This window comes from Podarcis melisellensis (assembly GCF_964234715.1).
Source record: "Podarcis melisellensis genome assembly, chromosome: 1".
Lineage (NCBI taxonomy): Eukaryota > Metazoa > Chordata > Lepidosauria > Squamata > Lacertidae > Podarcis > Podarcis melisellensis.
In genome coordinates this window covers 85398794-85423671 of record NC_138528.1, presented here as the reverse complement: position 1 = coordinate 85423671, position 24878 = coordinate 85398794, and the positions used below count along the sequence as shown (strand labels likewise).

Sequence of the window (24878 nt, the reverse complement as noted above, 5' to 3'; positions counted from 1 at the left end):
CGCGCCAACGCTGATCTCCTCCTCCCTCCCTCCCTCCCGTCGTGGGGGGGCGGGGTGAACGTCTCTGCCACCAATCAGCGAAGCGGATCGGAACGGACTAGCGAATCGGAGGAGGGGTCATCAGCGCGGGCTCCCTCATTCGCCAGCTCCGTGTTCCGAGCCAGAGGGCCGCCGCCTCCTCCTCCTAGAAGGTGCGCCTTCGTTGCCCATGTGACCCCTCGCCGTCGCGAAAGGGAGTCATGGGAGTTGTAGTGTCGGGGGCGCTTCCTTATCCTCGACCTTGCTAGTACCTGGCGCGCAGCGGGAGGAAGCGGGAGAGAAGTTTTCCCCGAGATGGCGGCCGCTTGCAGGGTTCGAATGCAGGGTAGGGAGCGGAGGCGCGGCTGCCCGTGCAATGCGACCTTGGTGGGGAGGAAGCGGGGTCCGGCATCGGGGAGGAAACAGCGAGAGGGTCGGCTGGTGAATTAGGCGGCGGAGGAGGAGCAGCTGCTGCTGCTGCTGGCGCTGGTTAGAAGAGGAAGAGGTGTCGCCTAGAGAGCTCTGTGGCTGTGCTGAGATTCCCAGCCAGGGCCCAGGGCTCTGCCCCACAGTATTTGTTTTAAATGTCACTTTTTGGTCCAACTCCCCCCAAAAACAGCGGCGAGCGGCAGACTCAGACAAAATCCGCTGCATAAATGCCGTCGATCAGCTGGCAAGCAAAACAATGCAGGGCAGCAAAGCCCCCGCCCGGCACAGGAGAGTCGGAAAGAAAGCCTTCCCAGGCTGGAGGATTCTGTTGTTCTGCCCTCCGTAAAATATGGGGGCTGAAACAGTGAACATTTGTAAATAAAATATGTGTTGTTGCCCACCGTTAGGTGAGATAAACGGAAGCAAAGGAGTAATGGGGAAAGTATACTTTGGCTGTACACACACGAGGGCACTGATACATAACGGGAATGATTTTTTTTTGTGTGTTATCCACACACTAGCACTTTCAATTTTATGCCTTTTTTCCTGTCCACGCTAGTGGGTGGCTCTTGGTGGAATATATTCACACTTTATGTGATTGAGCCTCCTCTCAATTAGTATTTCCCTGTCCTCCATGAGTTTTGGAAACCGGAGGTCCACTGTAGGCATGCATGCATGCAGGAATTTATTTAGCCATCCACACACACCTTAAGAAAATTGTCTGTGGGATAGCCTGACAAGCTTTCCACCAAAAGCAACTTTTCAGGAAAGTTTCAAAGTGGGCAAAATGACCAATGATTGATTGATTGGATTTTTTAAATACAAGGTTGCTTTTTTAATCTACCAGATGTGTGCAAAAAAAAGCAGGTTAAAAAATGCTCCCTGTTTGTTGTGCCATGCTGCAACAACAGCCCATGGAGGAGCACTTTGTAAATCATGGCCAGGTAAGTGAGGGCACAGACACCTCCAATCCCCAGAGCCTTGTTTTTATTTTAACAGAGCTCCTTTGCACTTCAGCAGCTCTGTGAAGAAGAGGACAGCCATGCCTGCCAAAGTATCCTTCCATGGAATTTGTTCAAAGCACAGAAGCCCTGCTAATTTTCTGCATCTGACTGGCATTTTAGTCTCCTGCCAGGATTTGTTATACCAGAATTGTCCCAAGGGTCAGGCACATTAAAAGACACTTTGCAATATGCTCACAAACACTCTGGAGGACCTCTTAAGACAGCTTAGTCTGCAGTGCATTCTTGCTTGGGAACTTTGCTGAGGCCCACCTAGAAGCACAAATGCATAGAATCAGACCACTAGGAACATTTTCATGTACATTAACTAAAAGGGTCAACGTTACTCAGTGAATTTACGACATAGCATTGGTGGATAAATCTAGATGAAATGTTTAAAAGTACAATTTCACTATAGTGTGTCTCCTTTGCAGGCCTCTTTTCTGCCACTGTGAACCGAGCTGTAGGCTTAGGTGTGCCTTTCAGAACTCCTACCCGATCCTTCCACAGGAGCTGCAGGGCTTTGGAAGAATTACAGGCAAAACCACAGTCTGGTGGAAAGACCTATGAACATGTGGAATATATTCCCACAGGGAGGAAGGGCAAGAACCCCATGAAGGCAGTTGGCATTGCTTGGTGAGCATCATTTCATCAGTTTGTTTTATGATCTCCCCAGGTTAGCTGTCAATCTTGCAGCCTACAATGCCAGGCAACTCAGTTTGATGCAAACGCTAAGGAACCCTTGAATATATGGGCTGAGTATGGGAGTGGAAGACTGGTGTGAGCCCCAAGCAAAATCTTCCTGGGAGTAAGTTGTGGCTTATGTATTCTTTGCCTTTTCCCAGGGCCATTGGTTTCCCTTCTGGCATCATCCTTTTCCTCCTCACTAAACGAGAAGTGGACAAGAACCGTCTGAAGCAGCTGAAAGTCCGCCAGAAAATGAGGGCATCCAATGAGGGAGAATATGAAAGAGAGCGATACAGGACGGCATTGCGAGAAACAGAGGGACTTGCTCAAACGAAGTCCTAGCCCTGGGATGAAAGTGGCTAGAACTCTCAGTCGTTGCCATTTTTAAGATGCTCTATCTCTGTACCAGAGTACTTTGCAGTGTATTGGAGTACCTTGCAGGTATTGGCTTCTGCTGCCAGCAGTTATCCCGGTGCATTCTCTGAATCTGCGTGAGGCACCATACAGTGCTGTATGAAATATGGTCAGCTGATTTCTCATGATGCCTTTGTGAGGGGTTAAACAGAGGTTATCGATAAATTCCGTACCATCACCAACATTAGATGTGTCCTAGGAAAACAGCACTGCAGTCTGGCTTGGCATCATGTTGTAGGTATCTTGGGTTAAAAGATGATCTTCTTGTGGGTCTGAGTAATATTTAGGCGGGGTGTGGAATTATAAGCGCAGGGACAGTAGTTATGTAAGGAATGTTTGGCAGCGAGGACCCATTAAGTCCATCTTCTTGTACTTTCTAGATCAGCAGCATATTTAGGAATATTTTTTTTTACAAAAAAAATGGCCAGAGGGGAGACCAGGCCTCACCATCCACACCTTGCCAGATTGGCATAAAAATGTCCCATTAAATCCTTGAAATTGAAAGTGTGAAGTCTGATTCATTGCAGATGCTTATGGAGAATCCAAGCAGGTTTATTTTCTTGTATAGTTTTGAGCATGTGGTGAACTGACTGGCTATAATCCAACAATCTGGATGGATGCTTTAGCTCAGATTCCTGCATTACAGGGGGTTGGACTAAATGACCCTTGAGGTCCCTTCCAACTCTAAGATTCTATGATTCTAACAGAATTAGACATGTTAAACCCAATGCTTGTGTGTGAATAGCACAATATTTGATTTCCTAAACACTGGCGGTATCATTACAGGGTCCTTTCTAGCGTATTAAATCATGTGTAATATTATAGATTGCTACAGTGAGGAATTGCTGTTTGTAAACATTTTTGATAGTCAAATATATTGTTCCCATGTCTCTTCCACAGAGTGCCTTCTGCCATCCTGCACACCTATAAAAGTGTGGTGTTAGTTCCACTGTAATGTTACAGTTGGCACAAACACCACTCACAGATTTCAATAACTTCCCTAATGACTAGGATTGTGTAGCAATACCAGCAAGCTGCGAGATGAAGTCAAAGGAACAGCTGTTTCTAGTCAGTTCCACAAACCATTAATTGTCCAGACACTGCATTTATGGTATTATTAAATTACATAGATTAAAAGTACCGTATTTTTTGCCCCATAGGGCGCACTTTTCCCCTCCAAAAATGAAGGGGAAATCTGGGTGCGTCCTATGGGGCGAATGCAGGCTTTCGCTGAAGTTTGGAGAGCGAGAGGGGTCGGGGCACACCGACCCCTCTCGCTCTCCAGGCTTCAGGAAGACATCCGCAGCCTAGGCAGCCCTGCGGGAGGTCCCGCAGGACTCCCTACGCGGCAGATAGCAGCCTGCCACCCGGCGCGCAGAGCGCCATGAAGCAGAGCGCCCCCCACTGCAGACAGACATCCGCAGCGTGTTGGAGCCCTGCAGGAGTTCCCCACAGGGCTCCCCACGCTGCGGATAGCAGCCTGGCGCACGGAGCACCCTAAAGCAGAGCGCTCCGCGCGCCAGACAGACATCGGCCAGCCCCACAAGCTCGGGGGACAGCAAGGAGGTGCAGCGCCGCCATCCTGCTGTTCCTCGACCTGGTTCGGTTTCCCCGACCTGGTTTTGGGGGGAAATAAAGGGGGGAAAATTTCCTTTATTTCCCCCCCAAAAAACTAGGTGCGTCCTATGGGACGAAAAATACGGTATAATTTTTCAGTGTTCTTCCCCCACTCCATACATGGGTTTTAGAGCATGTGTTTTAATTTTCATAATTAATAGTTGGGTGAATTTCATTTTTTAAAAAAGAGGTGTTTGTGTTTTTTTTATCTCGTGCCAATTAGAGGGTCAAGTAAGATAGGGGGCTAACAATCCTGCAAAGGTCATCCTTAATCATTCTTGCTCTCTACAGGGGAGGCATTTGTTCTATGAGAAATAAAAGGGACTATGTGGTCTTATTCTTCTTTGACAAAGAATCCATCTCTTTCATTTACTGAAGGCCGTGTTCAGAGACATATATATATATGTAATGCAATAACTTTTATGAAGGATTATTTATTACAACAGCAGTCATAAAGAAGAAACATGAAACACACAGAAAAAATGAGATACACAGGTTAAATTGCCGTGTTGGCACTTTGCGATAAATAAGTGGGTTTTGGGTTGTAGCTTGGGCACTCGGTCTCTAAAAGGTTCGCCATCACTGGCCTACTACGTCACACAGTGCTATATTAAGACACTTGCCGTAATCTCTAATATGTAACAAGAATGGACAGCTTATTTTAAATACATATATTTGCAGTTACAGCTAAGAGAGCGGAACTTCACTGCAAGGTCTATATTTCTTGCCTGCATATGTTGCCGAAAAATGTAAAAATTACAGGCTCCTGTCCAGGAAATCAATTTGTGCCCATGACACTGAAACCAGAAGGGTTTAAATCAATTGTGACTATAACACATCTCATGGATTTCAACAGGACCTAAGCGCAACTAACTCTCTGCAATTGAACATTTTCATGCAGTCAAATTTCATGCAAAATTTTAATGGCCATACAAAAATGCCTTAGTGGCGGAGTGGTTATGCATCAGCTTTGTGTACCATCAGTATAGGATCTTTGCAAACAATAGACTCGTGTGCTGGTGAAGAGGGAAAAGGTGAAGAAACTTTTCGCCCAAATGCTGAGACAAAGTCCTAGCCCTAAGTACAGGTCCCACAGTTCCTAATTCCTGCCCACAAGCCTTATGAAGGAGAGGAAGATGTAGATGACATCTATGTAGATCTGGATGGCTCCATAAATGTAATCCTCGGGACTGATGGCGTATGTCCTGTTCCCCAGCAGCAGCTGAGTATCATAAGCAAGGAACTGTAAGGAATCACAAAGCAGCATTTAGCCACATCATTCAATAAACGGTCTATCTTTAAAGCTTCCTTCTTTCCCCATCAACAGCCTTTGATTCCCACCTCAACCATTGGGTAAAGCTGATTTGATTTCCTGCTCCCCACCTGTTCCTGATGTAACTCTCCACTCACTGCTTCTTCCCTGGTTAGGGAACCATTTTGTGGTTTGCCTCAGGCGCCAAAATGTATTGGGCTGGGGCTGCCATGATTCCTCTGATTTCTCCCTCCCCACACCAACTATTGATTAAGGTGCAGGGGGCAGCTATGTGGGACCAAACTAAATGAAAAGTGCTGTGTCTAGTTTGGTCCAGAGTTTCGCACTTAGTCATCTGTAAACTTTTCTTAAGCCTATTGCAATATAGCAAGGCCCTGTCTGTACACCCTTTAACGCCCACATCTTCAGCAGGTGCATGGGATGGGTGTTGGGAGCACTTTCACCAACCCTCTGATCACAGGAATGCAGGAACAGCAGAGCACAGCATTCCTCTGGAACAGGTCCTGGTGCAGTGGACTCACATTTGCTATTGTGAGCACCTCAAATGCAGCAGAGTAATGGAAGCGAAACAGTGGAGGTTTTGTTGCATACCTAACTTTATTACTACTACAAAACAAAAGAACATAACGGACATGCATGAGAGAACCAGCTCTCTCATACTGCCACCTAGTCTCTAGACAGATCAAAGAAAAACCAGCACAGTGCTAGGGACGGAAGTCTGGAAGAGTGGTTTCCGCCCCCTCCTTTCTCTGAGACAGAAAGTAAAACAAACATGATCTGGTGACCTTTGCAATGGGAGGGATGAAAATACTGACAGGCCCAAACCAATTCAAAGTAATTTGCAGCTGCAGTTAAGCTTTCGTTGGTGTCTGCAAACATAGTGAAAGCTACAAAGCCAAGGATCTTAATGTTCCAGCATCTTCCCACAAAATTGGTACCCACCTCCTCAACGCAGCTGCCATTGGATTTAGCACACATCTATTTGCTATGAAGCTACATTGCATACAGTAGTACTGTCAGCCGTACTTGTCTTTTGGCTGAGGAGCAAGCTGGAAACGTAAGCAATAAATAAATTTTGCTAGAAATCTAAAGATGCTAGGCAAAATCCACTCTTCAAAGCCTTTCCTTGTTTTTGTGCCCCTCTAGCTTCATTTGCCTGTTATGCTGCTAGTCTGGGACAGCCAGAAGATTCTTGCAGGGTCTCCACCTCAAAGAGGTGGTGGCGAAACAGGAAACTCTTGAGTTGTTGCCTATCAGAATCAGAATTAACACAGTACATCCAGAATATTCAAAATGCTGCACGAATATTGTCTCAGGAAAAGGGGTACCTCTATTCATGCAATCAACAGTAAATCTCTACTAACCAGGGTGAAGACTACAGCAGAAATGGCAGCATAAAGCAAGTCGAGCCAGTGCATCTGCAAGAAGAGAAAAAGTGCGTCAACTAATGAGTTTCTACATCTCTGAATGAAAAAGTTTTAAGTAATCACCTAGCAAGAGACCTGCCGATATGTATTTATTTATGTTTATGAGTCGCTGTTTCTCAAAATGATCCAAGGCGACTTAACAGAGAGAGATGTACATTTAAAAAACTAAAATATTCCCATGGGGAACATACTGTGTACCGAAGGGATGCTTAAGGCAGCAGGCCAAGGGAATAAAGCTGAACTTCTAAACAGGCCTTGGTCCAAAGGAAGGGAATGAACTCTTTCAGGAAAGTGAGAGATTGGGCAAGGGCAGCCATTGCTCAAAGCCTCCTGAAACAATGCAGCAGCCCCCACCGAACACACACACACATATCAACTGGGATTGCTTTGCCACTGGAAGCTTTGTGGTACTGCTGATCCCATAGGCTAGCAAGTTCCCCAGCCACTTACGTATTTGCAGCTCAGGACAATGGCAGTGGCAATGCCAGTCACCATGAAGACTATGGCCATGATACAGAAGAAACCACGCCAGGTTGTGAGATCCACCTGTCAACGGAGGAAGTGACAAAAATACCTTATTACCTCTGCAAATATTACTGCCTAAACGTATTCAGTTATGAAGTCCTGCGTTAGGGGTGGGCAACCATTTTTTGTACTGAGGGCAACAGGTGGGCAGAACCAAAGACAACAGTGTCCTGGATTAACTAACCTGACATACAAAACGGTCCACTTTCGCCCTGGCTACCTCAGATTAGAATCCCCAATCCTCTGCAGGTCTCAGTGGGGTTCAGAAGCCCCACTAGGTATGATGGAGTTCCTCTCAAATCAGTATACAGAGGAACTGTGGGGGCTGTGGGTTTTTTTTAGCACAACAGACAGGGAAGCAAGAGAAAGTAATTCTTTTCTGATTTTAGTGTGTTACATACACATGGCGGAAGCCTACTAATTTGCTCTCAGATGCCTGTAGGGAAACTTAAGAACATAAGAAGAGGATCCGGCCAAATGCCACATCTAGTCCAGCATCCTCTTCTCACAGTGGCCAACCAGATGCCTATGGGAAGCCCAAAAGAAGGAACCGAGAACAACAACTCTCTCTCCTCCATCCCTTTCTGCCCCCACCAAACCACCAGGTTTTTAAAATCAATTTATTTTAATGAGATAAAATATTGCCTGTGTAGTTCTGAAACTACACACAAAGAGGGTCTACAATATACAGCTGATGTGAAAGTTTAAGGCAAAAAGCAAGAATCACATAAGCACCCTGGGAGACAACAACTACTTTGTATTGAGTGTTTCCATGTTCCTATCCATGGAAATCCAGTGTGTGTGAGGAAAAGGAAGGCCTCTAGTTTAGAGCTCGCCAGGCTGGAACCAGTTTTCTACCTGCCTATACCATTTTTAAATGGAGGGGTAGTCACAACTGCAGCCATTAGCCTGCATTATTACATCTATGATGTCCCCGTTTCCCCACCCCCCACCCCAAATATCAGCTCATGGGAGCGTACAAAAGAGAAGGGTGGCTGTCTAGCCTAACTCATGAAATGGAGGGCTGCATGTTGTAATGCAGGCCAGGTGTACATAACACCATGACAAGGAATTTCTTGTTTATGACAAGGACCTTGTATTGTAAGGGTGGGATCCAAACATGTTTAGCTAAGTCACCATTTCCACCAACAGGGCAATCACCCTTCCTAAGCCTGCTAACTGTACTGGAAAAACGGGCTTTCTCACCTTTGTCTGAAAGGAGAAAACAGTGACAGTGATGGTTACAACTGCTGTGATGATCATGGCAATGACTACAGTCTTGGTCTCATACACGCTGGTAACAAAAAGGTAAAAAAAAAATCATACATTTTTGTTGTTAAAATAATTTTATTATAATGTGAGAGCAGAAACATCAAAAATAAAATTAGGCACAATGTACTTTTCAAACTTGAGGGGTTGTATCCAATGCTCCAGCCACATGATTTTGCTGGTGCAAACATAGAAAAATAGGAAGCTGCATTATGCCAAGTCAACCTTTCAGTTCATCCAGCTCAGTTATGCCTACACTGGATGGCAGCAGCTCTCGAAGGTTTCAGGCAGGTTTCTCTCAGCCTAAGAATTGAAGCTGGGAGTGAACAGGTGCTCTATCATTGAGCCAAGACCCTTCTGCTTCCTCTCCTCACCCTGTGCACCTACAAATGTGCTCCATAGGATCCCCCAATGCGCTGATTTTGAGGGCATGCAGGGGGCTGGAGGGGACAGGAGAGGAAGCAGCTCTGTGGCACACAACCAAGTCCATTGTGCCAGCAGAGCTGCAACGTTGAATATCATCCTCTTATAGCCAAAAACAAGGACACTTCCAAAATTGCATTATCAAAAACTTGCCCATATTTTTTCACCAAGAAGGAACACCATTTATTTCATCAAGAATCCACTTGATTGTTTGCTTCTCTCACAGTGCAATCCTAGGGATGTTTACTCAGAAATAAGCTCCACTATGTTCAGTGGAATTTCCCCAGTAGCAATTAAAGAATCTAGTAAGGGGGGGGGTGTTGTTGTTTTTTTAAAGGAGAGGCTGGACAGCCATCTCCCAGGGAAGCTGTGGCAGCAGACTGCCTGCATCAACAGGAAGTTGGAGTTGACCTTTGGTCAGTTCAACTCCAAGCACCCATAATTCTAGGTTTGTTTAGGATTGCAGACTTAAATTTGCATTATTGGCTATTGTTTCCCTCACTACTACCTCCTGTACTTTCTACCTGCTGAACTTTTCACATTCTGTCGGGATGTTAAATTATTTCCACACTTTTGCTATGCAATTTTTTATTTTATTTTTTTATTTTATTTTTTTGCAGCCACAACCATAGAAATGAGTTCCATGCAAAGGGGTGAAAAGGGATGTGCAGTAGCATCTGGGGATATGACCTATTTGGAGACAGAAACAGCTTCCCACTGTGTAGGCCTCTACTGTATCACTTCCATTTACCACTTTGCACAGTACCTTGCGATTGTGCCAGTCATGAATGCCGTGGACATGGTCTAGGGAAAATCAGAAAACAAAACATAAATTAACAGAGCACCATCTGCACTAGAGATGGTGAAAATGTGGCCTTCCAGATCTAACAGATTCCATAATCTGTGGCCACTAACCATCATGGCTGGGACATATGGGAGTCGGAGTCCAACAACATCTGGAGGGTCACAGGTTCCCCACTTCTGACCTACAGCATCCTTTGACCCCCTAGTTACACATCAGGACAAATAGTTTCGGCTTCTTCCGTTATTTACATAACAGAAATACTTTATCTGCTACTCTGTGCTGGCCCTTTTCCTAGCACTATGGCAACCATCCAGTCAGCACAAGCTTTTCACCTCACCAGATGGAACAACCCACCCCCCACCCCACTTTTCCCTACATACTTTTCTGTGTCTTCTCTCACACACACCCAAAGTCAATTTTGGGGGTGTGGGGAGAAGAAAAGGGGGAAAGCCCACTACCACTAGCAAGGCTAGTTAGTTGATCCCAATATTTGATATACAAAGGTGTTCTGAATTTATGAAAAGGGAATAGAATTGCAAGTATTTATTTTTTACATACTAAACCAATTTGGACAATTTATTTTGCTTGAAAATTCGTGGCGAGTCAAATGCATTGCCCTACACTTCATCTTAGACCCTTCTTCCACCATCTCCCCCAATATAGATTTTGCATCATTCCAATGCATTCCCATGCAAACCACACAAAAAACTGTACTTACAAAGATAGTCATGAGGATTATGTTCCATGGGAAGCGCCTCCTGAAAGACACCGGCAAGAGAGTCAGAGAGTATGTGCAGGCGGTCTCACCTCAAGAAAAGGAGCCTTCTGAGAGAATTCAACATACTGATGACACTGCACTTCAAATCTCCTAATGCATGGGTAGGCAAACTAAGGCCCGGGGGCTGATCCAGCCCAATCACCTTCTAAATCCGGCCTGCGGACAGTCTGGGAATCAGCGTGTTTTTACATGAGTAGAATATGTGCTTTTATTTAAAATGCATCTCTGGGTTATTTGTGGGGCCTGCCTGGTGTTTTTACATGAGTAGAATATGGGCTTTTATTTAAAATGCATCTCTGGGTTATTTGTGGGGCATAGGAATTCGTTCATTCCCCCCCCAAAAAATATAGTCTGGCCCCCCACAAGGTCTGAGGGACAGTGGACCGGCCCCCTGCTGAAAAAGTTTGCTGACCCCTGTCCTAATGGCTGCTCCCAGCGGCTTTATGAAGATGTTAAATTGGGGAAAATACAAGTTCCCTGTAGTACCCCACAGCACAACTGACAGGGGACTGAGTCAGCCAGTAGTTCTCTCTCTGAATTGGCCCTATGGACAGAAGTGAAGCCACTGTACCAAAGAGCTGGCCAAGTAAGATACCAAGGCAATTTATATCCAAAGCCATTGTCAAAATGCTAACTCCTTTGACAAGTCCATCTTCTGTCGTTGTCCCCTCCTTAGGAGTCCCAGCAAATGTTGAAACTCTGTTTTTTGTGTGATCACAAATGTCGTCAACAGATACGTACTGGATGCTTCTACACAAGGCCAGCACAAGGTAGCAGATCAAGAATACAGCACTAGGGATGAAAAAGAGAGAGAGAGATGACTTATTTAAAACTAGCTGGCAACTCTAATAAACAGCTTTCCAAATGTAGGAGCTCCCTCAAGCCCTCCTTGAACCATGAAGGGAGATAGCCTCCATACAAAAATAATATCCCTCCCATCAATTGACTATGCATGTTTGTTATTTAATTTAATAGAATTTATATACTTTCTAAACATCAACAGCATTTTACATAAAATATAAAAAGCACATTAAAATTACCAGTAAAATCAGATGTCATCAGGAAACTATGGATGAAGAAGACAGGTTTCCTCTAGGGAAGGAAGGATACCATGTGCAACTTATTCCCCAGAGGCCCCCTGCACAACACAGCCATTGTGCTGTTATGAAATGGTAGTGATGGAAGTTACAGGAGAGACAGGGTGAGAGAATCTGACATGAAGCAGCTTAGCTGGCCAGTAGAGCAATCTGTCTTGGCAACAGGTTCTGCATCTGTCTAGGGAGTGATACTTACTAAGATACATAGTACAGGGCAATATTCCTTTGCACATAATGGCTCACAGGGTGTCTGTGGAGAAGGAAGAGAGCACAAGATGAGATACCTGCCCTGGTTCTTGCAGTTCTGTACTGCCAGAATAGTTTCTGGATCAGAACATTGTGGGCAGAATCCAGCTGGATTTTGGAGGAGCATTTTGCCATTTTTCCGTAGTGAAAATGATGAAACTTTGAAAGGACAAGGTTTTTAAATTTATGTTTTCCATTTAAAAGACAAAATTATAACAATGGAGAAACGATGCACTGGTGAAATTCTTTCATTGCATAATTTTGCATGTTGTTTTTTTAATGGGCAAAAAGAAAAAGGGGGAAAGAACCCATTCAAATATCTCTTTATTAAAGATTTTGAGAAAAGCCAAGGTCACAAAATAAAGTATCCCCTCCCATCTAGAAAAAAGTTTCACAAAACAAGCCCAAATGACAGAGAGGCAGATATTTGAATAATTTCACCTCTTTAAAATTGCAGGACAGATTAAAAAATAAATAAATAAATAACAAATCAACATAAAATACTTTTTTTCCTGATTTTAGGGAAATGGCACAGGTACAGAATTTCATCTTCTACAATCTAGAATCTGAATTTCCAAATGCAGCTAAATGGGAACAGAAGTAACCAGATGTCAGAATAGTGGGGTAGAACTGGTTCATTCTGATAACCCCTACCTTTAGCATTCCAGAACCCCTCCAGAGTTCTAGCAGAGCACCAGAAAACTTACGAAAAAGTGAAGAGTGCAACGATGCCCACAGTCACCAACAGCTGAAGGGTGATGATGCTGTAGACCTGGTCATGAAGACAAACAAGATGTGAGCATCTGCATATATATATATATAAATGCAAACAAGCATGTTGCAATTTACAGATGCCAAGATAGCCCAGTAGCAAGATCAGATTCACATGAATGGTGACTGTTGCTGAACTGTGTACTAGAGCACCTTGACCCTATCATATATGCCTTCTCCCTCTCCCTCAAAGTGCCTTCAGTCTTACCTTGCGAATGAAAGTTTGCCGGATATTCTTGTCAACCCAACAAGCAATGCGAAAACCCCCATCTTCCTCTGCGAGACACTCCAAATCTGTTGTATCTGATGACAAACAGCAACATTTGTTAATGTAAATTTCAAAGCCACAAGATCTGGATGGTACAGATTCCACCCTAGGGCCCATAGACGCTGCTGAAGCATTGCTTTTCCACACTTAGCATGAAGTAGAATTCAAACAGTGGTTCAACAGGACCTTTAACATGGCACTATATTATCCATCAATACCCACTGCCATCCCAATAGTTGTTTGTAGCCCCCACCAGTGGCTACTGTTTGTAGTTTAAGAAATATATTAACCATGCATTTAACATCCCATCTATTTTGGTTCTTGGCTTGCCTAGTACCTGGTGCCTCTCCTCATACCAGTTCTCAACTTTCCTCCCTGTTTGTGGAGATTCTCCTGTCCCCCAGCAATTTGCAATATTCTCGCCCCTCACCCCTCTGCCACCTTTCTTGCAGAATCTCTGCTTTTAACCAGGTGAGTCAAAGTATGCTCTCGCACCTACAGCTCCAGTTTTCTTGCCATCATAGGGAGGTGGACTCTGCTCTGCCATGATGTCTCAGGGAGGCTTAGCACAGCACCTGGAAAAAACCAAGGAGGTAAACCCTCATTATCACTTGGAGAGTGAAAACAAACATAAAATACAGGGTGCAAAATACAACATGCCCTTCCCTGAGGCAGCACCCCTTCTCTGAACTGCTGGTTCTGAACATACCAGGCCAAAGGAGCCCAGCAAGGTGTGCCAAGCATAAACCGTAAGGGAAAAGGTGTTGGATCCAGAGTGCAGCATTCAAAATTCACCAGGTACCAGGGGAATTTTGCTCCTGGCTATCAGCTACTTGCAACCAAGCGAAGATACCCAAGTGCCAGGATGGTGTTTGATGTCTCCACCATCTGGAGCTGCATGCCTAGGGATCCTTGGATCTTGACTGTTTTCACCCATGAGCATCACATCCTGTAGAATTCTATCCATTATATTTGAATTTAGAAAACCAAAAAGTCATATTGGAAAATACAACTTCCAAGCCGTATGGCCCCCAAATGACAACTAGGCATTCTGTTTTGGTAACTGTAGCCCTGGTTTAAAGAGCCATTTGAGTTTCTAACACTGCCAGAGTGACTGCTTATTTCCAGAGAGGCTGGCCTTCAGGAGGCTGTAAAGGCAGGACCATAAAGAACAAAGATGAGGGAGTTTCTATAATGCATGAGTTCCTGGTGGTGGGAATTTGGACAAGGGGCTGCCACCTACTTCTGCTCAGCTGGAGCTGCAAAGCACGTTCTTAAGAACTGGCCTATGCATAAAAAAAATGGTCTCTGAGGTAGCCTATCTGTAGGTTCAAACTCCTGTTCTTTCCCCATAGCCTGTTGCCTTGTCTTCTAGGCCCATGGAGGAAAGGTGTCTGCACTCCATGACATAGCTTGGGGAACCTTCAGCCCTCTCTAGATGATGATGCTGAACGACAGTGCCCATCATCCCTGGCTATTGACCATGCTTGCTGGGGCTGATGGGAGTTGTGGTTCAGCAATATCTGGAGAGCCAAAAGTTCCCCACACCTGACATAGCTGAAAGTATCCATCACAAGGATTCCCTGTCCGAGCTGCTTCAGGTCGTGGCGGATGTTCTCCTGGAGACACCTAGCTTGGTTGTCCTAGGGGATTTTAACATCCATGCCGACACGACCTTACAAGGGGCCGCTCGGGACTTCGTGGAAAGCATGGCCTCCATGGGGCTGTCCCTGAATAAGTTGGGCCCAACTCATAGTCATGGACATGCCTTAGACCTGGTATTCACCTCTAGTGACGTGGGTGATCTGACACTAAGTAAAAGTGAAACCAAAGAAGTGCCATGGTCAGATCACTTCCTGGTGCAACTGGACTTCTCCGCGACCCTTCCCCTCTGCAGGGAGGTGGGACCAATTCGGATGGTCCGCCCCCGCCACTTAATGGATCCAAATGGTTTCCAGAGAGTGGTAGGGGATGCTTTATCCCATGTTGATGGCCTTTCAGCTGATTCCCTGGTGGCCCGCTGGAATGCGGAGTTAACCAGGGCTATTGACTGTCTGGCTCCAAAGCGCCCTCTCCGATTGCATGGAGCCTGGACAGCCCCGTGGTTTTCTTCGGAGCTGAGGGCGATGAAACAAACGCTGAGACGGCTAGAGCGTCGGTGGCAGAAAACTCACTCCGAATCTGACCGGACACAGGTTAGAGCTCAACGTCGAGCCTACCAAGTGGCGATAGCGACGGCGAAGAAGACTTTCTTCACCGCCTCTATTGCATCTGCAGAAAATAGTAGCAGGAGACTCTTTCAGGTGGTCCGCAATTTAACGGAACCACCTTTACCACCGGGGCCTTGTAAAGACCCCAAGATCTCCTGCAACGATTTTGCAAAGTTTTTTGCAGATAAAATCACTCATATTCGGAAGGAGCTAGACACCACCGTGGGAGCAGGGCTGGGGCGGGAGAGTGCTAGAGCCCTGTCTGGTCAAGTTGCATGGAATCAGTTTCAATCCGTTACCCCCGAGGATGTGGACAGGCTGCTTGGACGCGTGAAACCAACCACCTGTCTCCTTGATCCTTGCCCATCCTGGCTAATAAAAGCAAGCCGGGAAGGGCTGGGCGATGGGCTCTGCGGGGTGGTGAATGCTTCCCTCTGTGAGGGAACATTCCCAGATCCACTGAAAGAGGCGGTCGTTAAACAGCTTCTTAAAAAAACATCTTCAGACCCGGCCAGTATGGCCAACTATCGCCCAGTCTCGAATCTTCCATTCTTGGGCAAGGTGATTGAGCGTGTGGTTGCTGAACAACTCCAGGCACGCCTGGAGGATGCGGACCATTTGGATCCCTTCCAATCGGGGTTCAGGCCTCATCATGGGACCGAAACTGCCTTGGTCGCACTGGTTGATGATCTCCGGCGAGCTAGGGACAAAGGTGAGAGTTGTTTCCTAGTTCTGCTGGATCTCTCAGCGGCCTTTGATACAATCGACCATAACATCCTTCTGGACCGTCTAGAGGGGCTGGGAGCTGGGGGCACTGTTATACAGTGGTTTCGCTCCTTCCTCCTGGGCCGTGTTCAGAAAGTGGTGGGGGGGGATGAGTGTTCAGACCCTTGGGCCCTCACTTGTGGGGTACCTCAGGGTTCCGTCCTCTCCCCCATGCTTTTTAACATCTATATGAAGCCGCTGGGAGAGATCATCAGGGGGTTTGGACTGGGTGTCCATCAATATGCAGATGATACCCAGCTCTACCTCTCTTTCAAATCAGAACCAGTGAAGGTGGTGAAGGTCCTGTGTGAGTGCCTGGAGGCGGTTGGAGGATGGATGGCGGCTAATGGATTGAGGCTGAATCCTGACAAGACAGAAGTACTGTTTTTGGGGGACAGGGGGCGGGCTGGTCTGGAGGACTCCCTGGTCCTGAATAGGGTAACTGTGCCCCTGAAGGACCAGGTGCGTAGCCTGGGAGTCATTTTGGACTCACAGCTGTCCATGGAGGCGCAGGTCAATTCTGTATCCAGGGCAGCTGTCTACCAACTCCACCTGGTACGCAGGCTGAGACCCTACCTGCCCGCAGACTGTCTCGCCAGAGTAGTGCAGGCTCTAGTTATCTCCCGCTTGGACTACTGCAATGCGCTCTACGTGGGGCTACCTTTGAAGGTGACTCGGAAACTACAGCTAATCCAGAATGCGGCAGCTAGACTGGTGACTGGGGGCGGCCGCCGAGACCACATAACACCGGTCTTGAAAGACCTACATTGGCTCCCAGTACGTTTCCGAGCACAATTCAAAGTGTTGGTGTTGACCTTTAAAGCCCTAAACGGCCTCGGCCCAGTATACCTGAAGGAGCGCCTCCACCCCCATCGTTCTGCCCGGACGCTGAGGTCCAGTGCCGAGGGCCTTCTGGCGGTTCCCTCATTGCGAGAAGCAAAGCTACAGGGAACCAGGCAGAGGGCCTTCTCGGTAGTGGCGCCCGCCCTGTGGAACGCCCTCCCAGCAGATGTCAAAACGATAAACAACTACTTGACATTCAGAAAACATCTTAAGGCAGCCCTGTTCAGGGAAGTTTTTAATGTATGATATTTTAGTGTTTCCTGGTTTCTATGGAAGCCGCCCAGAGTGGCTGGGGGGGGCCCAGCCAGATGGGCGGGGTATAAATAATAAATTATTATTATTATTATTACAACACTAGCTGCCTGATTTGCAGTGTTTCTTCAAAGAGGCGTATATTTTTAATAAATGGAACATTGCAATGAAAAGGGGGGCAGGGAGCATTCTGAATTAGACCCTGAAACTAACCGTACTTGTTTCAGGACTGACCCTCTGCAACCCATCTCCATCTCCCAGCAGCCAGATTCTGAACTCTTCAAAAATAGCCCCATGAATCCAGTTACAGATAGTTACAGCCCCATGAAGAGTGTGATCTGGCTGTCACTAAGGCATGACTCAATGTTGCTGCTCAATGAGACCTATTGAAGGAAGGGCATATGGTGGATATAGCCACCTAAACTGAGGGGAAAGGCAATCCTGGCCACCACTATCACCTGCTCATTTAAAAGCAGTTCCATATATTTAAAAAATCCTCACACTGTGAGTTCTCACAGGAAGCGCAACCCTGAGCAAAACAAACTCTGTGGTTAAGTGGAGGAAGGACTGTCTGCTATTGGTTAGTCATCACCCCCTTTTTTCTTTAGGAGTCTGTCACTTCTGAATGCAAGTATTCTCAGAATACATACATATATTATTGTAATCTTAATACACTACCACCCCCCCAACATCTGAACAGCACACTGGCTAAATGGAACAGCATTTGGTTCTATCCCCCGCCCCCCATTTCCTCACTAACTTTACTGGACAGGTTGATGGACAGCTTGAACAAATAATTAACAATATATATACCATGTTTCAGTTCTTCTTTTCTTCCAATTAACTTCCTTCATCCTCAACATGGTTCTCTTTTCATTTTTTGTAAACTGTCTCCTTATTTCGTTATTACTGCTTTTTTCTTTCTGTTTTTTAACTTAAAGGCCATAATTTATTTTGCAGAAGTTAATTGAAACAAGTCCAAGTATTAATTTGAGGGCACTCCTTTTTAAGGTATCCTTTATATTTTTCTCATTCTTTTTGAAATTTTTGTTTGGGCTGACCCCTAATAGCCTCTGTCAATCTGCCAAATTGACAGCATTTTGGTTTGGCAGAGGGGATATGGGCCTGGCAGTTCTATTTATTATATATTCACATTCCAGATCTTTTAGAGAATGTGTTGGGAACCTTTAGCCCTTCAGATGTTGCTGAACTCCCATCATCCCTGGCCATTGTCCATGCTTACTGGGGCTGATGGGGAGTTGTCCTTCAGCAATATTGGGAAGCCCAATGGTCCCCCATCACTGTTTTTAAGACTATCAATGTTTCTAAGAACAATTAATACAACGTACAAATGTATCTGCAAGAATACGATGATATGTGAATAACATACATGCTTTAAATTGGCACTGCATTTTATACCCATCAAAGTAATTGAAACACAGGTGCCTGTCTAGTTCTGTATCCTGTTCTCATGGCGGTCAACCACGTGTGTGGAACAACAGGTGATTTCCAGCAAACAGGTATTCAGAGGCATACTTACCTAGTGTTATCTGGCTTCCACAGATATACTTATCCCTCCATGACTTTGTCTAATCCTCTTTTAAAGCCATCCAAGTTGGTGGCCATCACTTCCTCTTGTGGGATTGAATCCCATCGTTTTGACTACATGCTGTTTGAAGAACGTACCTTCTTTTACCTGTCTTGAAACTTCCAGCATTCAGTTTTGCAGCCCCGTTCCAGTATCAGGAGAGGGGGAGAAAAACTTCTTTCAATCCACTTTCTCCACATCATGTATAATCTCATACAACTCTATCTTGTCCCTTCTTACTCAGTTTTTCCAAACTAAAAAGCTCCCAAAGTCGCAACGGTTTCATCCACACAGGAGAGTTCCTCCACCCACGATCATTTTGAGTAATGGAGATCTACTTTCTCCAGCAATTCACAGCAAGCAGCACTGTACATCAAAGGAACCTCAAAATACCTCACTGACAAGGCCATCTTCCTCAAACAAGTATCTTCCATAAACTTTGAAACATTGCAATTCAAAGGAAATGGCTTCAAGACATACTCAAAATTGCGACTCTCTGGTGCATATCTTAATGTTATTTCTTAATAGCACAATTTCATGGCATACTTTTGCCGGTTTGCCTGAATTAGCGGCTTCCATGAAACATGTTGGAGCAGGTAAAGAACCATTACTGCTCCGTTATGGAACAAGAGCATTCGAACAGACTCACCATGCTTAGTATCAACTGTGGCATGGCACAAAAGCTACATTTCCACCTCAATAATTAGTGCATTTGCACAGAAAAGGAAAGCTTCCGTTATTTATTTTTTTTAATCAAATGACGTCTCACTCTTTTTTAAAGAGCCTTATTTTGATATTTTTGCATTGTCGTTATTATGGGCTAAGGCTCTCTGAAGCTGGAAGTGTCCTGGGCCTGTCTGGACCCGAGAGGGTCTGCTCGCACGTGCGATGATGTGGGTTTGAGAGTAGCGTTTATCCCTTAGTAGGTCCGTCGGAAAAGTCACAGCCGAACACAAGGCGCCGGTGGTCCTTGTGCCAGTCGGTTTATTTCCAGGCAAAAATGGGCTGGAAGTTATTGATCCCCTCAAGATCAGACTCCACCTCCGCCCCTGAATCTTAGCGCGGGAATTAAAATTAGACCTGAACTTTGGAGACTGGGACTTTTTCGCTGGCTAGAGCGATGCCTGTCCAAACCGAAGCGACCCCCTACGCCATGTGACTGAGAACAGATACCCAATCCCTTGCCCCAAATTTCCCAGCATCCTTACCTTAACCCGTGTGCCTAGCTCCAGCACCCTCTTCTCCCGTTGCCAAAGTCTTAGACCGAAAAATGACCTACGGCTCTTCGAAGTAAATCCCGAGAATGATGGGAGAAAAGTTCCCAGAAATGACGAGGAAGTGATGGGAGGGGGAACGTTTGGTCCCCTCCCTATTGTCTGAAGCGGGCTCTGGGATGGAGCGGGAGTGCCCCCAAGAGGCGAACTGGAGCTATTGCAAGCTCCCCTTGCGTCGAGAGCTCAGGGAGGAAATGTTAGCACCGAGGTCAAAGGAAATTCCCTGTTCACCTAAAAAGTAGCACTAGAAGTCTTGGAAGGCTCCAGATCAGCAGATTTCCTCCTGGATTCAGTCCTTGTCCTGGAATCATGCACTAGCTACTACTGTTTGAACCAACACTTGGCTTCTGATAAAACCTTTTGGGAAATTGCAAGGTTAATATTCCTCCAAATTACATAACACTTGCAGATACACACTTCTGGCTTTTGAGTACATCAGGGACAAGTCATTAAGGTAAGTCATAAATGGAGTCTGGTGTTGTAATCCATGCAAATAGACTCACTAAATGGGGTTGAAGCAGGACGTTGGGGTTGCAAAAGCCCAAAGATCATTGTAGGGTTAAGAGGGACACTTAAGGGTGGTGGCAGCGGCTGCCTCCCAGCACCTGCCACCTGAGGTGGTTGCTTCCCTTTGCCTAATGATAGGGCCAACCCTGCATGCCCTGGTCTTTGATTTGTATTTCTATCATTGGGGAAGTGTTACAGAGACATAAAAAATTGTATTGGGGCAGCAGCAAACATCAGCTTACAGTGCTAGGGTTCTAGTAGTCTGGGAATATAATACATGAGACTTTGTGGTGTCAGAGTGATCAGAACTTTGTGCCTTACTGAGACTGCAAGTGCACCTCAAAGTTGAAGAAAAAAACAGAATGCAAACACAAAGGAAACAGGAAACCCACAATAACAGAAAAGATTAGTTTAGAAACCACACCATGTTTCCCAGATCTTCTGAGATGGAAGGAGGAGTCAACCTGCTAAGCAAATGGGCAACCAGTGTATATATCTTGCCTAAAGGCTTTACATGCTCAGAGTCTCACTCCTGCCAGCAACGAAGCTGCAGTATTCTGCATTAACTGCAGTTTCCAAGGGAAGTACAAGGTTAGCCCCACATAGAGTGTACTGCAGTAATCCAGTTTTGAAGTCACCAGTGAGTGCACTACTGTGGTCAAGCTCTCCCAGTCCAGGAAAAGCTGTAGTGGTTGCACCCTTTGCAGTGTAACATTGCATGCCAATCTGGGGAGACCATAAGTAACAAAAGGCACAGCCCTTTCGATGTCTGACTTGGGTTCCAATTGCTTCAGAACAGGTACACCCTTTCCCTCCCTTTCTCACTTTTTTTCAAAGCACAAGTCTGTGGCAAATCGTCATGCTTACAGTCTCTCTAGGCTTTTGGGATAGATAGGGATCCTTTAACTCTTTAGAACAAGGTGTGTATGCTGTATGATTTACTGTGCACATAACTACTGTCTGAAGCAGCACCCAACTATTGTCAACACTATCCTTTCCCCAACCTGGTGCCCGACAGGTGTTTTAGACTACAGCTCCCATCAGCCTCATCTGCACCTGGGTGACCTCATCAAATTCCATGACTTTCAGTATCACCCAGTTGTATTGCTTGTTTTTGAGAAACCCATGCTGGGTTATTAGAACCCGTGTGTGAGTTATTAGAAGCTTAGACTCAGGAAAGTGATCTCCTCCTTGACAGGGACAACATTTGCCTGTCTCCAGTCTGCAGGGACATCGCCTGTTCTTCAAGAATGCTCAAAGATTATATAGATAGAGGCTCTGAGATTACAGCTGCAAGCTCTTCTAGTTCCCATATGTTTGTTTTGTATTTCATGTTGATGAATGTAATTTTTACATTTGTATTTTTTTATAATGAAAGTTAATAAACATTGTAGTAATAATAATAACAATAACAATAATAAATGCAACCAGCATAACACTGCCCCCATCACATCAATCTAGGAGATCTTATTCAAAAATATAAATTTTATTTGCCGTTGTATAGTTGAGCCCTGGATCTTTGGATTTTCTAGCTGGAAGGGCCATCTACATTTTAGATAAGTAAGCTGACCAAAAACAAACAACCAAACAAAAATACAAATAAGAGATAAGTTGAGAGGGCTAGGATACATCACTCCAAAGCAGTGATACAGATTCCTGTACCCAGGGCATCAGATAAAAAAAGGGGATTCCACATGTGGAAATGGAGAAATAAACGACATCTTACAAATTAGAGTCAATATCTACAGCGTATACAATGTATCATATCTTATCTTTAGCTCTGTCCACTATGTGAATCCCTTAGTAGCGTCTATACATTCTAGGAGGCGAGAGCAACGCAGCAGAACATTATATTAAGAAAATAAAAGTCAGGGGTCCCCTGAACTTCTAGGGAGGGTTGCCAAAGTTCTAGCACAGAGGCACGGCCTCAGCTTCCTAATCTCTGCTGCCCACAATCTGCAAGAGGAAGGTGAAGATGTAGACTATGTCTGTGTAGATCTTGAGGGCGCCGTAGACATATTCCTCAGGGCTCATGGCGTGTTTTCTGTTGCCCAGCAGCAACTGGGTATCATAGGCAAGAAACTGTCAAAAGCCAAGAGGAAAGCAGTTAGTCACCAGTTTTAAGATAAGATGATAAGATAGATAAGATAAGATAAGATAAATTTATTGTCATTGTCCGTATATACACAGTATACACAACAACGAAAATCAAACACCCAAAGACCGGGTTCACATACACATTTGCACGTATCTCCAACACTCTCATCCTATTCAGACATAATCTATAAAACATAACATAATCCAGAATATAACGTAACCTATTAAAGGCATAACATAACCTAAAACCTATCTCATTCCTTCCTACTCCCTGCTTGCTATTTCTTGCAACTGGCCCTGAGATCATTATTTAGTGCAATCAGAGCTCTTGGATAGAAACTATTCAGAAGGTGTGTGGTTCGTGTTTTCATTGTCCTATATCTTCTGCCCGAAGGCAACAGTTCAAAGAAGCTGTGAGCAGGATGGGTGGGATCTCTCAGGATATTGTGTGACTTCTTCAAGCTGCGAGACATGAAGATCTCATCCAGGGTTGGTAGTTGGAGCCCAATAACATTCTGGGCAATTTTAATTATTCTCTGTAAAGCTTTTTTATCCATTTCAGAGCTGCTCCCATACCACGATAATATACTATAGGTTAAGACACTCTCGATGGTACTGTGATAATAGGACAGAAGTAGGTGCTGAGATAGATTCAGTCCCCTGAGCATTCTCAGGAAATACAACCTCCCCTGTACCTTCCTCACAACCATATTAATATTTGCAGTCCATGAGAGGTCCTCAGAGATATAAATGCCCAGGTATTTAAAACTACCAACCCTCTCCACCTCCTCGCCATTTATGTGCAATGGTAAAAATACACTTTTCTTTCTCCTAAAGTCAATTATGAGTTCTTTGGTTTTTTTGGTGTTAAGCATAAGATTGTTTTCTTTACACCATTGAATTAACCCCTGTACTTCTTTCCTATAAGCAGTCTCATCGTTCTCACTAATGAGCCCCACCACTGTTTGAAGAAATTACCAACATTTTCTTCATTCCCCAAGTTAGCTACCACAATCCATGCATTATTTTGGTACCTTTGTCATACTGCAACCACACCCATTGCCCTAATTACTACACCTCCACTCTGAGACACTTGCAATTAGCAACCTACCCAGTCACCCAAGATAACTAAAATTATATCTAGGTGGTGAGGCCAAGTCTTCACTGCTGCAGAGGGTGAGCCACAAATGTAGCAGCCGTAGCACTGCCCATCACACTATGATGACAGCAAACCAGAATGAACCAGAATGACATTAAATATTGTTTGGGAGGGAGAGCCACCACACAGCCCCCATTGAAGCTGTGCACTGGGCTCTTTCTTGCTCTCTGTTCTTACAGCCGTAAGTTGCTATCTACCCCAGCTCCCCCCAGGGGATAGCACAAGATACAGGCAAGGTTATGTTCTCCCACCAGTATTGACTGCCTTGAGTCCTATTGATGTAGAGCAGGCAAGAAACCTAAATGACCAGCAATTATATATACACAATTATATATATCTACTAACCAGGGTGAAGGCAATGGCACCAATGCCTGCATACAGCATGTGGAGCCAATAGACCTGCAAGGAAAGAGAACCAAATGAGTCACTGGCCTGCAAGCGGAGTGTTTTGATTGAATTAAAACTTCACTGACAGCATCTCTAGGCCTGTCCACGGAGCACAAATAAGAGCAGCGGCTGGGAGTGAAATGTGAGCATCAGTACAGAGTCAGGACCCATTTGGAGGAACTGGAGAGTGTGAATTGAACATTTCAAAAAAGAAGGTTGGCAGGACACTGATTATCCAGAACCCCCACATTACTGAGCCAGACACTTGGCTAGTTGCAGTGATTTATCAATATTAGCTGGTAATTGATGGGAGCATGCAGTGGTCAAATGCAAATCACACACACCTGACCAGTTGCTTGCAGCTGTAAAGCAGGGGTGGGGAACCTGTGCCCGCCAGATGTTGCTGGACTCCCATCACAGCCCCAGACAGCATGGCCAATGGTCAGAGAGGATGGGAGTTGAACTCGAGCAACACCTGGAGGGCAAGAATTTTACCATTTACATCGCCAATCCCTTCCCAGACCAAGCTTTCAGTGTCAGCTACTTACGTATTTGAAAGCCAGAACAATGGCTGTGATAATCCCAGTCACCATGACGACAATGCCCAACACACAGAACAAGCCGGTACAGGATGTGAAATCCACCTGCCAACAACAGCAAGACACATTTTGGGGGAAAGATGCAGATAGGAAGTAGCCCGCTCTACACAATACCACACTTTGCAGGAGACCTCTTTGCTCTACCAACT

General features: G+C 45.3%; 3 protein-coding genes across 3 annotated transcripts in view; 1 reads left to right on the top strand and 2 right to left on the bottom strand.

Annotated features, from left to right (window-relative positions):
• The first annotated feature begins 207 nt into the window (after positions 1 to 207).
• LOC309375293 (uncharacterized protein) lies at positions 208 to 3689 on the top strand. The gene is made up of 3 exons (XM_081920967.1): positions 208 to 364; positions 1883 to 2084; positions 2294 to 3689. The coding sequence occupies exons 1-3, from the start codon at positions 334 to 336 to the stop codon at positions 2475 to 2477; spliced, it is 417 nt and encodes a 138-aa protein (XP_081777093.1). The 5' UTR covers positions 208 to 333; the 3' UTR covers positions 2478 to 3689.
• Positions 3690 to 4584: 895 nt separating this feature from the next.
• On the bottom strand, positions 4585 to 20071 carry LOC309375282 (protein lifeguard 3-like). The gene is made up of 12 exons (XM_081920938.1): positions 19915 to 20071; positions 13544 to 13623; positions 12989 to 13083; positions 12717 to 12781; positions 11960 to 12013; positions 11408 to 11458; positions 10607 to 10646; positions 9850 to 9887; positions 8598 to 8685; positions 7317 to 7412; positions 6804 to 6857; positions 4585 to 5409 (listed from the first exon to the last, which is right to left on the bottom strand). Exons 2-12 carry the CDS (start codon positions 13593 to 13595, stop codon positions 5266 to 5268), a joined length of 777 nt encoding a protein of 258 aa, XP_081777064.1. The 5' UTR covers positions 13596 to 13623; positions 19915 to 20071; the 3' UTR covers positions 4585 to 5265.
• A 1883-nt stretch (positions 20072 to 21954) lies between these two features.
• Positions 21955 to 24878, bottom strand: part of LOC309375205 (protein lifeguard 3-like) — a 36345-nt gene continuing 33421 nt past the window's right edge. The window contains exons 10-12 of the mRNA XM_081920788.1: positions 24679 to 24774; positions 24089 to 24142; positions 21955 to 22569 (exon numbers count right to left, since the gene is read on the bottom strand). Of these exons, the coding sequence (XP_081776914.1) occupies positions 22423 to 22569; positions 24089 to 24142; positions 24679 to 24774 (297 nt within the window). The 3' untranslated portion in view covers positions 21955 to 22422. The remainder of the gene's footprint in view (positions 22570 to 24088; positions 24143 to 24678; positions 24775 to 24878) is intronic.

Bases quoted from the DNA above. Each gene is read 5' to 3' on its own strand.
- LOC309375282 (XM_081920938.1), bottom strand. From the start codon at position 13,595: ATGGCAGAGCAGAGTCCACCTCCCTATGATGGCAAGAAAACTGGAGCT. The intron at 6,858-7,316 runs GTAAGTGGCTGG...CTCTTCTTGCAG, and splicing joins TTGTCCTGAGCTGCAAATAC to ATGCACTGGCTCGACTTGCT. The intron at 5,410-6,803 runs GTTAGTAGAGAT...GATTCCTTACAG, and splicing joins CTGCTGTAGTCTTCACCCTG to TTCCTTGCTTATGATACTCA.
- LOC309375293 (XM_081920967.1), top strand. From the start codon at position 334: ATGGCGGCCGCTTGCAGGGTTCGAATGCAGG. The intron at 365-1,882 runs GTAGGGAGCGGA...TCTCCTTTGCAG, and splicing joins TTGCAGGGTTCGAATGCAGG to GCCTCTTTTCTGCCACTGTG. The intron at 2,085-2,293 runs GTGAGCATCATT...GCCTTTTCCCAG, and splicing joins AAGGCAGTTGGCATTGCTTG to GGCCATTGGTTTCCCTTCTG.